At 43.8% G+C, this 12,995-nt stretch overlaps 1 protein-coding gene across 1 annotated transcript in view; it reads left to right on the top strand.

Annotated features, from left to right (window-relative positions):
* The window catches only part of WDR31 (WD repeat domain 31), a 24,890-nt gene that overhangs the window by 1,956 nt on the left and 9,939 nt on the right, over positions 1-12,995 (top strand). The window contains exons 2-5 of the mRNA XM_081104095.1: positions 5,084-5,150; positions 9,979-10,122; positions 10,784-10,916; positions 12,510-12,584. Coding sequence (XP_080960221.1) covers positions 10,007-10,122; positions 10,784-10,916; positions 12,510-12,584 — 324 coding nt within the window. The 5' untranslated portion in view covers positions 5,084-5,150; positions 9,979-10,006. The remainder of the gene's footprint in view (positions 1-5,083; positions 5,151-9,978; positions 10,123-10,783; positions 10,917-12,509; positions 12,585-12,995) is intronic.

Below are 12,995 nucleotides of genomic sequence, written 5' to 3'. Positions count from 1 at the left end.
GCACGCAAGAAGAGCACTGCTCCCCAGCCCCCAAACTTCATTTTAGGAGGTCTTGGCAGAGGGCTGAGGAGAGAACTCAGCCAACAGGAGGAGGAGCCAGGCCTTGGGTGCCAGAGGACATTCTCAGTTCATCAGAACTGGACATTGAGAGAAAAGTCGGAAAGAGAAACATCACTACATCCTGCGGCATGTTGGGATGCAGGCACCTACCTCTACCCTGAGGCACCTCTAACAGCTACTGCACAAATGGAAGAGAACCCTTCCTTTTCTCAGCCCCTGGGGGTAAGGCAGCTACCAGCTCCAGAGCTATGCCTCTTACGGGACCTTGGTCAGATTATTTAATCAGGCTGTGCCTAGTTTCCTCATTGCTACAATGGGGGTGAGAATAGACTCTATCTCTGAGGGCTGCTTTCAGAATTAAATGAGATCATGTCTGCAAAGAACTGCTAGCTGGAGTATATGGCATACACTTAGGGGCTAATAAATGTTTTATTGTAGGTGTGGGGATCAATAAATATACTTGTGCCCTGGCCAAGTAGCTCAGTTGGTTAGAGCATCGTCCCAATATGCCAAGGTTGTGGGTTTGATCCACGGTCAGGGCACATGTTTCTTTCTCTCTCTCTCTCTCTCTCTCTCTCTCTCTCTCTCTCTCTCTCTCTCATCAATAAGTGAAAAAAATACTTGTAGCAGGTTTTCATAATGTAAATTCTGTGACATTCTTTGGTGGGAGGGTGCAACGTTCTTGGCATCAAAAGAAGTTTCTAATGCAATCCCAGTGGGTGGGTGAAGACATAACAGCGTTTACCCCCTTCCAAGAGTGGGGAAGGAAATGGGCCACCATCATTTGAGACTGTGGTTAGAATTTTTTTGTTCTAAGAGCTGAGGTGGGGAGGGCTGTTAACCCTTATGGTAAAGAGGGGAAAAAAGCAGAAGGTGACTTTGTGTGACAGGGAAAAGAGACTGTGGAGAGCAAGGAGAGGAAGAAGGGGTTAAGGTTCTGGGGAAAAGTGGGGCCTCTTCATTGGGTGTGGCCCTGGGAGGGCTGGAGTTGGGAAAACAGCCAAATCACCAGAAATTCTTCCAGGCAGAGGGATTAGAGAGTGCAAGGGGCTTCTGTGGGAATATATTTACTTTTATAACATGGGAATCATCCGTTCCCCCATTCAGGGGCTGAGTTGGACCAGGACTGGAAAATCAGCCCCTTCCCTTAAAGTGCATCAGGCCCTGCCCAACGCATGTCCCCACAAGAGACCGCGGGACACTCAGAAACTCCTAACTGACCCTCACGCTTTATCAGGCTTCAGAATCAACTGGGGTGGCTGGGGAGAGGAGTTGTGAAGCACGTAGACTTTCCAGTAAGACTCTCGTTCACTAAGTCTGGGGTGGACCAGGAATCTGCATTTGTAGCAGTTGCACTGAAACTAGGGCACCAATGAGACCTCTGACTATTCCCACAGACACTGGCATTGGCCACCCATTAGTAGGTGGCAAAATCAATTCAAGGGGTAGAGACCAGTGTCATAAGAACTAGGAAAGAAATAAAAAATAGAAAATGTTGTTTGTAGTAAGAGTTTTTTGTTTGTTGCAGTTAAATATAGTACATATAAGACTGGGGATTGAATGTATTTCTTCCTGAGGGTCATGGTCATAAAAAGGTTCGACAACTGATGCTCTAAGGTGACCTCTGGAGCACTGGTGGGAGTGGGGAGAGCTGTCCTTGAACTTTAGGGTTTGCCTAGGCAAGGCACCCTGATCTGGGAACAGAGAAGAATGGACACCTTTGTTACATTTTAGTCATTCAGTTGATTTAATCAGCACCTACCTATGTCCCGGGTCATATTTAAGAAATGAGACTACAACCATAAGGAAGAACAAAGTCTACTCTCCTGGATAAATAAAACAAATGGAAATGTAACAGAATGTTGGTAGTGGGAAGAGCTAGGAAAAAGGCAGGCAGGATAGGAAAAGAGGCTGGACGGGGGGTGCTGATCAACAGCAGCTGATCTAGGAGGACTCTCGCAGGCATGGGGCTGGGACTGTGCCCTGGATAAACAGCAAGCATACCTGCAGAGTAGCTGGGGGAGGAGTTTTCCAGACCGAGGGACCAGCAAGGGCAAAATCTCTTTTTATGCCCTGAACTCTGCTCCCTGCTCCCCCCTCACCAAAGAACAGGGCACAATTTACACAGTTCTTTCTGCAAAAGGTGCCACAGGTATATTTATACACTCTCACATAATAAAATATTCATTAGTCCCTTACCGTATGACACAGGTGGTAATATACTTATTTTTATAAAATTGGAATTATCTGTAAATTCTGCTCTGTAACCTGCCTTTTCACTTGCTCATTTATGACATTTGGTTTTGGACTTTTTAAAATTGTTTTGATAGTATTTGGGAAAGTCTATTGGAAAGAACTGTTATTTCCGGCCTTTACTGTCTCTCAGGCCTGCTCTTCAACCCTGACCCAGCCCTTGTCTGCCTGCCTGGCCTGGGCCCAGGTCTATTGCTGGCCCCCCCTCGCCTCATCGGGTTCCCCATGCCTCCTTCCTCTTCAGACCCTGATCCAACCAACATCTCTGAAGTCAGGGATAGAAGTCATCTGACTGGGGTTTGCACAGTTTCCAGGAGTGGCAAGAAGACTGTCAGTGCTATGGCTTCTTTTCTCCTGTGATGTTTTCACAGCACAACCAGTATCAACTGCCACCATTAAGAAAAACTTGGCAGCCTGCCCGTGCAGACAAACTTATACCACATGGGTCCCTGTGCAGTCCAGGACCCCGAGGAGAGAGAGTCCTTCCTGCTCTTGCCAGACAAGACCAAACTGGATGAGACCAGATCTCATCCTCAGAGGACTCTTAGGACCTGTACACTTCAGAGGATGGACTCTATCAAACTAGGCAAGTCCAGAGGAGAAACATCAGTTCAGGCAGCAAAGAGCCATGAACTAGGATTATATTTCTATAAGACAGAATTGGAGGCATTGGTAGTGTTAGGTTGAGGGGATGAAAGGGAAAGGGAAAGAAGGGGGCACAAAAAGTATGTGGACTGCATCCATAGCATTCTACCTTGTGTCCTAATTGGCTGTTCATGACCACCTTCCCCTTTCATTCTTTATTCAAAACTACTTATTGAGGATCAATTACGGTATGTGCTAGACCTGTGCTGTCTAATGCCATAGCCATTAGCCACCTGTGGCTCCTTAAATTTAAAGTTAAAGTTAAATACAATTTAAAATCCAGTTCTTCAGTTGCAAACTAGCCACATTTCAGGTGTTCAATAGCCACAGGTGGCCTGGGGCTAGCATATTGGACAGAGGAAATATAGAACAGTTCCAGCAGAGTAGAATGTTCTAGATACTATGTTGGACACCAGCAATAAATACAGGTGTAAATAAGACTCAGTCACTGTCCACATGGAGCTCACAGGCAAGTGAGCGAGCGACAAGTAAAAGAAAAATCACGCTGTGTTGCAGAAAGTATGAGGGGCTTTGGAAGCACACGGGAAGGATAACTAATTCAGTCTGGAGGAGGAAGAGAGGGTGAAGTCACAAATGACTCCTAGAGCCCTGCCATGGTTGATTGGTGAATGGCAATGCCCCTGCACTTAGAAAGAAAAGAGGAAGAACAGGTTTGGGGGGAAGATAATGTTTCCAGTGTGATTCATGTTGAGGATTGATGATTTTACATAGCCAAGTGTGGATGGGCAAGAAGCAGGTGGATACACAGGTCTAGGAGAAGTCTGGCTAGAGATACCAGTTTTGAAGTTTCAGGTGCCTTGAACCAAAGGGGCGGGGGGAGAGTTTTATATCCCCAGAACTGATGCATCTGGAGGGCAGGGATCTGGTAAGTCAACTGTTGCTACACCAAGCCTAGCCCAGGGCCCCAGGCGCAAAGCAATCACTCTCCTGGTTGTCAGGCTGTTATGGGGAAGAGGGACTAAGTTTGTAGGGAGAGCCCTCAGCTCTGAACTACAATCAGTGTTGCAAGTGACATGGGGTAGATCCCAGCTCCTGACAGGAGGAAGTCTAACAACAAGCCACTGACTCAGAAAGTAATGAATGCATCATCAAGGGAGTGTCAACAGGGCTAGAGGAACCCCATCAGGGATACTGGAGAGGGGACGCCCTCTCTGGGGAAGACAGACCCAATCACCAGCTTGATATTCTGTAAAGGAACATTTCCCTCACCACCCCCATCCCCGTTTCCACAGGCACCCAACTTTCAGAAACTTCACAAATCTTCATTGAAGGCAGTCCTGCTGGGAGATCAACACTACAGGAGGCAGCTACTATGGCGTAAAAGAAATGTTGGCTAGGACCTCTGCATTCATTCATTCATTCATTCATTCATTCATTCAACAAATGTTCAACAAGCCACTACTGTACACCAAGCCCTGTGCTATGTGCTAGGAATACAGACAGGAATGGACTCTAGTCTGAAAGCAATGGATTGGAGCCGTAAAAACTTAGTCTAGAAGCTGCTGTTGGTTTCCGGAACTGTCTTACCATTATTCATTGGCTCTCTAGATTTGAGTCTAGAGGGGTGGGCAAACTTTTTTTTTTTTTTTTATTGCTTAAAGTATTACAAAGAGTATTACATATGTCTCCTTCCCCCCCACCCCCACCCCGCCCTTGACCATCCCCTGTGGGCAAACTTTTTGACTCGAGGGCCACAATGAATTTTTTAAACTGGACCGGAGGGCCGGAACAAAAGCATGGATGGAGTGTTTGTGTGAACTAATATAAATTCAAAGTAAACATCATTACATAAAAGGGTACGGTTTTTGGGTTTTTTTTTAGTTTTATTCATTTCAAACGGGCCGTAGTTTGCGTAGTTTGCCCACGGCTGGAAGGTAATGAGGGATCTCTTTGCTATGGTGGTGGGCCATAAATGTTTGATGAAAGGAATGTGGAACCTGGGGAAGTGTCCAAAGGAGGGCTCTCTGCCTGGGTGGAATCAGGAAAAACTCCAAAGAAATAAAGCAACACCTCTATCTAGACGAGTAGCAATTTAAAAGGTGACATTTTTAAGGGTTTCCTCCGTTACTCTAATGATAATACCAGCTTTCCTTGCATTATATAGATTCTCTGGCCGCGTGGTCTGGGCACATCGGCCCTCCTCTCAGGAACCTCATCAACGCATTGTTACGGTAAGAAAGCAGGGCGGGGTGGTGTCCGCTGGGCTCCTGGGAGACGTCAGGAGAGCGGAACCACGGTTTAGTAGCCGGCGAGGCTGTCCGGAGGCTTTTCGGCCGAACTCCCACCCTAGCGACGCGCGCCTCGTTGCTAGGGGCGGGGGCATGGGCTTTGGAGCGCGGAGGTTGCAGACGCTCTCGAGCACGGCTCGGCTCGCCTCGGCGCCCCAGCCAGCCTCACCTCCCTGCTGGGCAGCCGGCCGATGGGTATGGAGGCCGAGGGGGCTCGGACAGGATAGGAAGGGGCTCAGCGGGTGCGCGGGAAAGTGGGAGCCCTCGTGTTTTCCCGACTGCTGGCCCACCTGGCCGAAGCGAGGAGAGAATTCCGAGGGCCGGGCTTGGGTTGGGTGGCGCTGGATTCCCATCTTGGGCGCCCCCAGGTCCCTTTCCCCAACAAGCACACATCAAAAATAAGCTTTGGCCGTCCGCATAGATTGGATGAATGAGGGCCTTTGTGAACTGAAGAGCCAGAAAGGAAAAACTGCACAGTGTCCTTAAAGCTTGAGGCAACCTTGGGATTCTGGCCTAGTGCTGACTTCTTGGGTGAGTCTGGGTGAGACCCTCCTATTCTCTGGGCCTTGGTTTCCTCTATTTGTACTATTAGAGGGTTGAACCAGACCACCTCCCACATGCTTCTACCGTGATTTTGTGTTTGAGCTTTGGTTTCCATGTCTTGGTCTCCCGGAGTGTAAGGTTAGATGTGTACAGCGGGAGATACGAAATCACCATTTATGTAAACAGTGGACCAAGAGTCTAGAAAAAATGAGGTCCTGTTCCCCAGCTCTGCTCCTGCAAGACACAATTCTCTGTGTCCCAGTTTCTTCATGAAAAACAATAGTTGGATATATGCGGCATTATATCAAGGAATATGGCACTAGAAAGCTAAAAGAGGGTTCTCTGAGTTATGTTTAGGGTGACCATTGGGTATCTCAGGGTCTTTGGAAGGCAAATTGGAGCAGAAATGGATGCTGGGATTCAGATTTAGTCCATCAGGAGCCAACAAGGACATCCAGAGCCATGTTGAGTTTATGGCTTTCCCAAGTTCTGCCATCTTTTCCGGGCCTGCAGTTGAATTAAGCAGAATAACTGCTTCCTGAAGGATTTGCTGTTGGCAATTTTAAAGAACCCTTAGATTGTTGGATCTTTAAAAAGCTTTTTGCCAAACAGACTCTTCACCTTAGCATTTCATTCATTCATTCATTCATCCATTTATTCAACAGATTGTTGCCTTGCATCCATTCTTCCATGCTATGCTTAAAGCACAGATCAAAAATGAACAAGGCACCGTCCCTTCTCTCAAGTATATTACATGTTCACAGTATAAACAGGAAGATAACTGAATAGTATTTTAATTTCTTAGGTTAGTCAACTCAATAAATTACAACATGGACATTGTCTAAGTACATATACTTTGTTTTTGAGATTTTTAAGTTGCCTTGGGATATCATGCAATAAATTCTTAGCCTTAGTGTGATCAATCACTCTGGTCAGAGGACAAAGTTGGCTTCAGTTTAAAATCCTCCAGGCTCATATATCCATTTGTATCTGTTCTCTGAGTATATTTATGTATGTTTAATATATGTGTATTAAGGGCAGTCGTAATAAGGGCGAAATTGCTACTTTCAGTAATGCTATCAATCATGTTAGTAGCCATCCTTTACTCTCAACCATTTGCCTGGTTGAACTGAGGACTTTATATGCACTACCTTTATAGAGATGAAGTAGAGTATGCTGGTCAAGAACAAGGCTTCTGGAGCAAGACTGCCAGATTCAAATTTCAGCTCTGCTACTTATTGGAAATGTATTTGTAAACTTGGGCAAGTTATTTAACATCTTTGTGCTTGACTTTTCTCATCTGCAAAATGAGGAAGGTAACTATTCCAGAGGCTTGTGGAATAGACTAAATGAGCTAGTAAGTATAAGCACTTAAAATAGTCCTTGGCACATCCTGAGTGCTAGTTTTCATCTTCATAAAAGCCCAGTTGTAGAGTTATCCCATTTTACCCATAGGAAACTGAGACTTCGGCTCAACAGGTTGCCCAGACCTAGTCCTAAAAATGATGCCAGTGCACTCAGTCAAATGTTGTTCTGACTATTCTGTGCTGCTCTTCATTATTAGACACTGTCAATTGATCATTTGAATTTGTTTATTTGAATCCTTACAATGGATTGTTAAAATGCAATAAAACTGGTTTCTTCTTGGTAGATTTTTATAATGGAAATTTTGGACTAGAGTAAATGATAGCTACTAACATGGCTACTGGACTAGAAGTCAGTTATACCTAGTTATAATTTTGAGTAAATAATTCTCCAGATCTTTAAATAAATAAAGGGTTTTATGTGATTTTGAAAAGCCCTTTCATCTAAACGTCTATGACCGACCCATACTTATTAAAGTGTTATTTTAAACAGGAGAAATTGCCTTTCTCACAAAAACACTAAGCTCTGAAGTAAGCAGTCACCTCTGAAGATTTTTTATGAACTATGAGTAAAATAAAAATGTTTAATGGTGCATTTAAGTAGATGCTATTTTGCATATTTAAACAGATATATTATTAATATTATGGTATGCTTTCCCCCAAAATATTGGAATTTTGTAATATCTTTTTCTTTGTGAGGGAAAACTACAGTTAACAATCTCTTTAGTTAACAAAGTCCTTAATTTACCTTGTAAATATCCTTTCGGTACAAACATATGCTTAGACAGAGAAGGGATTAATTTAAGCATCTTTTCACTACTTACAAAGATTAGGAAGTGGCTGCCTGAAGTATTTTCCAAAGAATAAACATTACAAAGCATTGAAAACCGAAGTTCACAAGAAGATCCTATTGATTTGGGGTAATGTAAAAGTTATTTTTTTTCCTTAGAATGTTCCATGAATATTCTTCAAGTGGGAGGTATAAGAAGATACCAGCTACGAATCTAATCAGTTGAAGCAGAGCCAGTCCATTTATAGCACCTGCAGTTTCCAGTGACCTGGATCTCTGAATGGCATCTGTCCTTAGTTCGATGACAATGTTGAAAAATGGGTTAGGCTGGCAGTTAGGATGCCTTGCAACCTCTACCAGTCTACAAGCGACACAACATCCCAAGCTTTTTGCAAGCTATCCTGGAATATTTCCTGTCAGCACATCTTGTGCTTATTAGAGAGAACTCTAGAAGGTCTGAACTGGAAGGGACCTTAGATTCGCTAATTCACCAATGTTTTATCACACTGAGCAAGCCACTTAAGGTACAAAGATGAATATGACAGAGTCCTTCCACTTAGGGAGCAGATAGTCTAAAAAGCGTTTAATCTGAAGTCACATTTTATAGATGGGGAGGCTGAGGCGTAGAGTGGGGAATGGAGAACTTAGCCAAGGACACACAGTGAGATGAGGTAGAGCTGGGGCTGGAGCTCAGGGCTCTTGATGCCACAAGCACTGTTCTCTGCACTGTGTTGTGCTTCTATACTGGTTACCAACTCTTTTCAGGAGGTCAATTCTGGCAGCTTCTCAAAATGTTGGCTTAAATTCTTCTGGAAAACTCTATTTGTTAATGGTAATGAGATGATTGAGAATACTTGGTGAGTTTTAGCTGCTATCTCCTTGTACACTCTTCTTCCTAGAACTAGGCTTACTGTGCCCATAAGAAGCTCATCTAGAACTTCTTTTAGCAGAAACCCAGAAGAGAGGAGGACACCTTCCCAGTTACTTCCTTTACCCTTCAGTGTCTCAGGGAGCAGCTAGCTGCAGAGGACAACAGAGCAGCTGAGATTAGCCCCTAGTCACATACCTTTAGTCCCAGCCCATGTCCACAGTGGCCACATCTGCTTGCTTTCTCTTCATTCTCCAGTATAGGATCTGCACAAATTAGGTGCTTAAGAGGTATTTCCTGAATGAGTGTATGGATGAGCATCTGTCTCTCTCTTTAAATCTAGCCTTGTTAGTTACTGGGGATAATACAAGTACATCTGGAAAACATTTAGTAATTTTTTATTATAACATAGTATATCATCCATTATTGGCATTAATTAAGTTCTAGGTCAGTGGCTCTCAAACTTTTTGGCCTCAGGACTTCCTTTCACTCTTAAAAATCATTGGGGACTTCAAAGAGCTTTTGTATTAGTTTTGTTTGGTTTTTATCTGCTAGTGCTTTATTGTAGGGTGTGTTCCCAGGGCCATAAGAGTGAGTCAGGGAAAGGAGGAAAAGCAGAAGCATACAATTAATTAGTCCTTTTCAAAAAAAAAAAAAAAAAGAAGGATATGTCTTTACATGACCATTATGGGGGAGGAACAAATTTCCCTCTACTCTCAAGGTTCTTTGGCTGGTCTCATAATCAAAAGACATCATGCATATTAGAAAGAGAAAATAACCAAATTTAATACATATGTTTGGGAACCCCATGTACATGAGAGAGTCTGAGACTCCACATGCACCAGAGGTTCAGAGATAGAGGGGGGTCAGGGGTATAAGACATCCTGAGCTAGGGGTGAGGTAGTACACCGTGGGGACTTCACAGGGTCATTGAAAGATGATAAGAAGAGCAGATGTTTAGTAAATAAGAGTTTGCCTGACATATAGGTGGGTCAAAAAGGTTATTGCTGATAATACCTTATCATGGCAAGGCCTCTAATTCAAGTTCTAGGTAGTTAAGGGGAGCCATATAGAAGTTTTCCTTTAGCTCAAAACAGTCCGCATACCACAGAAGCACACCTTGGGGTGCTCGCTCTGAATCCCTATACCATACACCATCACTGTGCCTAACAAAATTAACTGTGTGTTGTTCTTTTTACTGAACAGGGGACACAACGTCCAGCAGCCACAAGGGATGCTGCCCCTCAGGTGCCATCTGAAACGAGCTCCTCCTCAGAAGCTTTTGTGTAGGTTCTGTGCCATGATGGGGAAACTGCAAAGCAAACTCAAACACAGCACTTATAAATACAGGTACGGCAGCCCTACCTGGGCTCCCAGGTTTTGTCATGCCCATGACAGTTCTCCCCTGAAGAAAGAGAAGGCCCAGAGCAAGTATTGATGACCTTCTCTGACCTTCTCTGACCTTCTCTGAGCTGTCCCTTTGCTCGGTTTTCTTTTGGATAAGAAACAGTCTAGCTTGGTAGCTAGTGTCTACAGCCACACAGAGAGGGGCCCTACAGCTTTGGAATAAGCTCTAGAGCAGCGGTTCTCAACCTGTGGGTCGCGACCCCTTTGGCGGTCAAACGACCCTTTCACAGGGGTCGCCTACGACCATCCTGCATGTCAGATATTTACATGACGATTCACAACAGTAGCAACATGACAGTTATGAAGTAGCAACGAAAATAATTTTATGGTTGGGTCACAACATGAGGAACTGTATTTAAAGGGCCAGAAGGTTGAGAACCACTGCGCTAGAGTGAGAAAGACCCCTGGCTTCTTGGCTTCAGGATTCCCCTTTGTCAGATTCAGTCATTCTGAGCATCTACGAACTGGCAATGCCAGTGGGTCTCCTTTCCCACCTTCCTCCTCCGTCGGGCCTGAATTGCTGCTTTCGCTCACACTCTTCTTCCCCTTGCTCCTCTGTGCACTCGCATGCCCTTGGGCCTCTCATTCTCCATCCTCTCTTTAGCAGGCCCGATGCAATTATAGAAGAGAGAATTCAAACTGCAGCTTTTCATGAGTATAGCCCCGCTCACGTGGACACCGTCTCTGTTGTTGCTGCTCTGAACTCAGACCTCTGTGTCTCCGGAGGAAAAGATAAGGTGGGATTTGCAGTGCTTCCCAGGGAACCAACTTATCGCAGAGAAGGGAAGATGTTTGGGAAGCAAACACTGGTTTTTTCATTTCTGGGAGCAGGGTTGGGTAGTGTAAAATACGGTTTTAGAATTAGAAAGACGGTTTAAATCCCTTCTCTGCCACTTCCTCTTACTTTGAGCAAGTCTTTTAATTTTCTTTTTTTTTTTTTTATTATTAGTTAAGGTATTACAAATGTGTCCTCATCCCCCCCATTAACCCCCAACCTCCCCCCCACTTTTAATTTTCTTGAGCTTTAGTCTGTTATCTGTTAAATGGGAGTAATAATGCCAACCTCACAGCTCCGTTGTGAGGAGTAAATGGTAAGATCTTTAGCACTATGTCTCCCGTGTGCTTTTTATAAATGACAAATATTATTATTCCAACCAGTCCATTTTACACCTACACACAGACACAGGAGTTATTTGTCAGCAAAAGGAGCCTTCTGGTCTCTTAACTGCTCTTTTGCCAAAATCTCTACATTGGTGTTGTGATTCCTCCCTTCTCTGGTTTTGTGCTTCCTCCCACTGTCACTTTGAATCTGGTTGCTTTCTCTCCCTCAGATGTGGATCTCTCATAGCACTTACAGCCAGGATATTGGTAGCAAAAATGTTGATTCGTTTATGGTAAATGCCTCTCATTTTCAATAGCCTTTTAGAATCTTCAAATTCCATTTTCACACTGTATTTCACTGACTTTCAGATCCACACGCTTTCACATTTTAACATCTCTGAAATCAGTATGCATTTGAAAATTGATAGCATAATTTAATTGACGGCATTTGTCTTAATATCTGTATTATCTTAGACGTGAAGTTTTTATTGATATGAGCCTCACCTGTGAGGAATAGATGGGCAAGGATTAACATCCCATTATGCAGATTACAAAACTGAGATTTAGGTCAAGTGCTAACATGCTCTTTACTCTCTAGCAATGAACTACAGAGACTGGGCCAGGGAATGCTTTTGAAAACCTATTTTTTGTTGGGGGCAGGGCGGGGGAGCAGGGATTGCTTACAAAAAAATATTATATACCTGGAAAAAAAAAATGGAAAGAGATTGTTAACAGTGATTCTCTCTGGCAGGCGGGATACGAATGAGGTTTTCTGAAATTTAAATAAGTGCAGTCTGTTTTGCAATAAATGGGAATATACTTAACACTAGTGAACTGTACACCTACAAATCATTAAGAAGATGATAAATTTAAAAAACTAAAATAAAAATACAGTGCAGTTAGGGGGGAAAATCTAGTCCTATGTGGAATTCTCCTTCAGTATCTACAACAAGAACCTCAATCCGAATCCGTTTCCCTTAGGGAGTGTTATCCCAAACCCATCAGTAAGGCTCAGAGGGGTGGCCCAGGAGCTGGGGAGAGACAGGACGATAAGGAGGAAAGATAGACACTCAAAATAGGGGCCCTGAGGAGGGACACAATAGAACCCTAATGCTTGTCCAAGTCCCTGGACAGAGAGGAAGAAGTCAGGTAGAGGATGAAGTAAAGGCTTGTTGTTTCAGTTAAACACACATTCAGTTAAACTAAACTGTGCGAATGACTCTCTGCAGACAGTTGTGGCCTATAACTGGAAAACCGGAAATGTGGTGAAAAGGTTCAGAGGACATGAACATGACATCACCAAGGTAAAATTGTCAAGTGGTTGTTATCATGGAGGGAATTTGGAACTGAATAAAGGAACACCTAATCGCTCTAGAGCAGTGGTTCTCAACCTTACTAATGCCGCGACCCTTTAATACAGTTCCTCATGTTGTGACCCAACCATAAAATTATATTCGTTGCTACTTCATAACTGTAATGTTGCTACTGTTATGAATCGTAATGTAAATATCTGATATGCAGGATGTATTTTCATTGTTACAAATTGAACATAATTAAAGCATAGTGATTAATCACAAAAACAATATGTAATTATATATGTGTTTTCCGATGGTCTTAGGCGACCCCTGTGAAAGGGTTGTTCGACCCCCAAAGGGGTCGCGACCCACAAGTTGAGAACCGCTGCTCTAGATGGTAAGAGTGATTGAATATTCTTA

The sequence above is a fragment of the Myotis nattereri genome (genome assembly GCF_964212035.1).
Source record: "Myotis nattereri genome assembly, chromosome: 12".
NCBI classification, from domain to species: Eukaryota; Metazoa; Chordata; class Mammalia; order Chiroptera; family Vespertilionidae; genus Myotis; species Myotis nattereri.
This window is presented reverse-complemented; position numbering and strand designations above follow the sequence as displayed.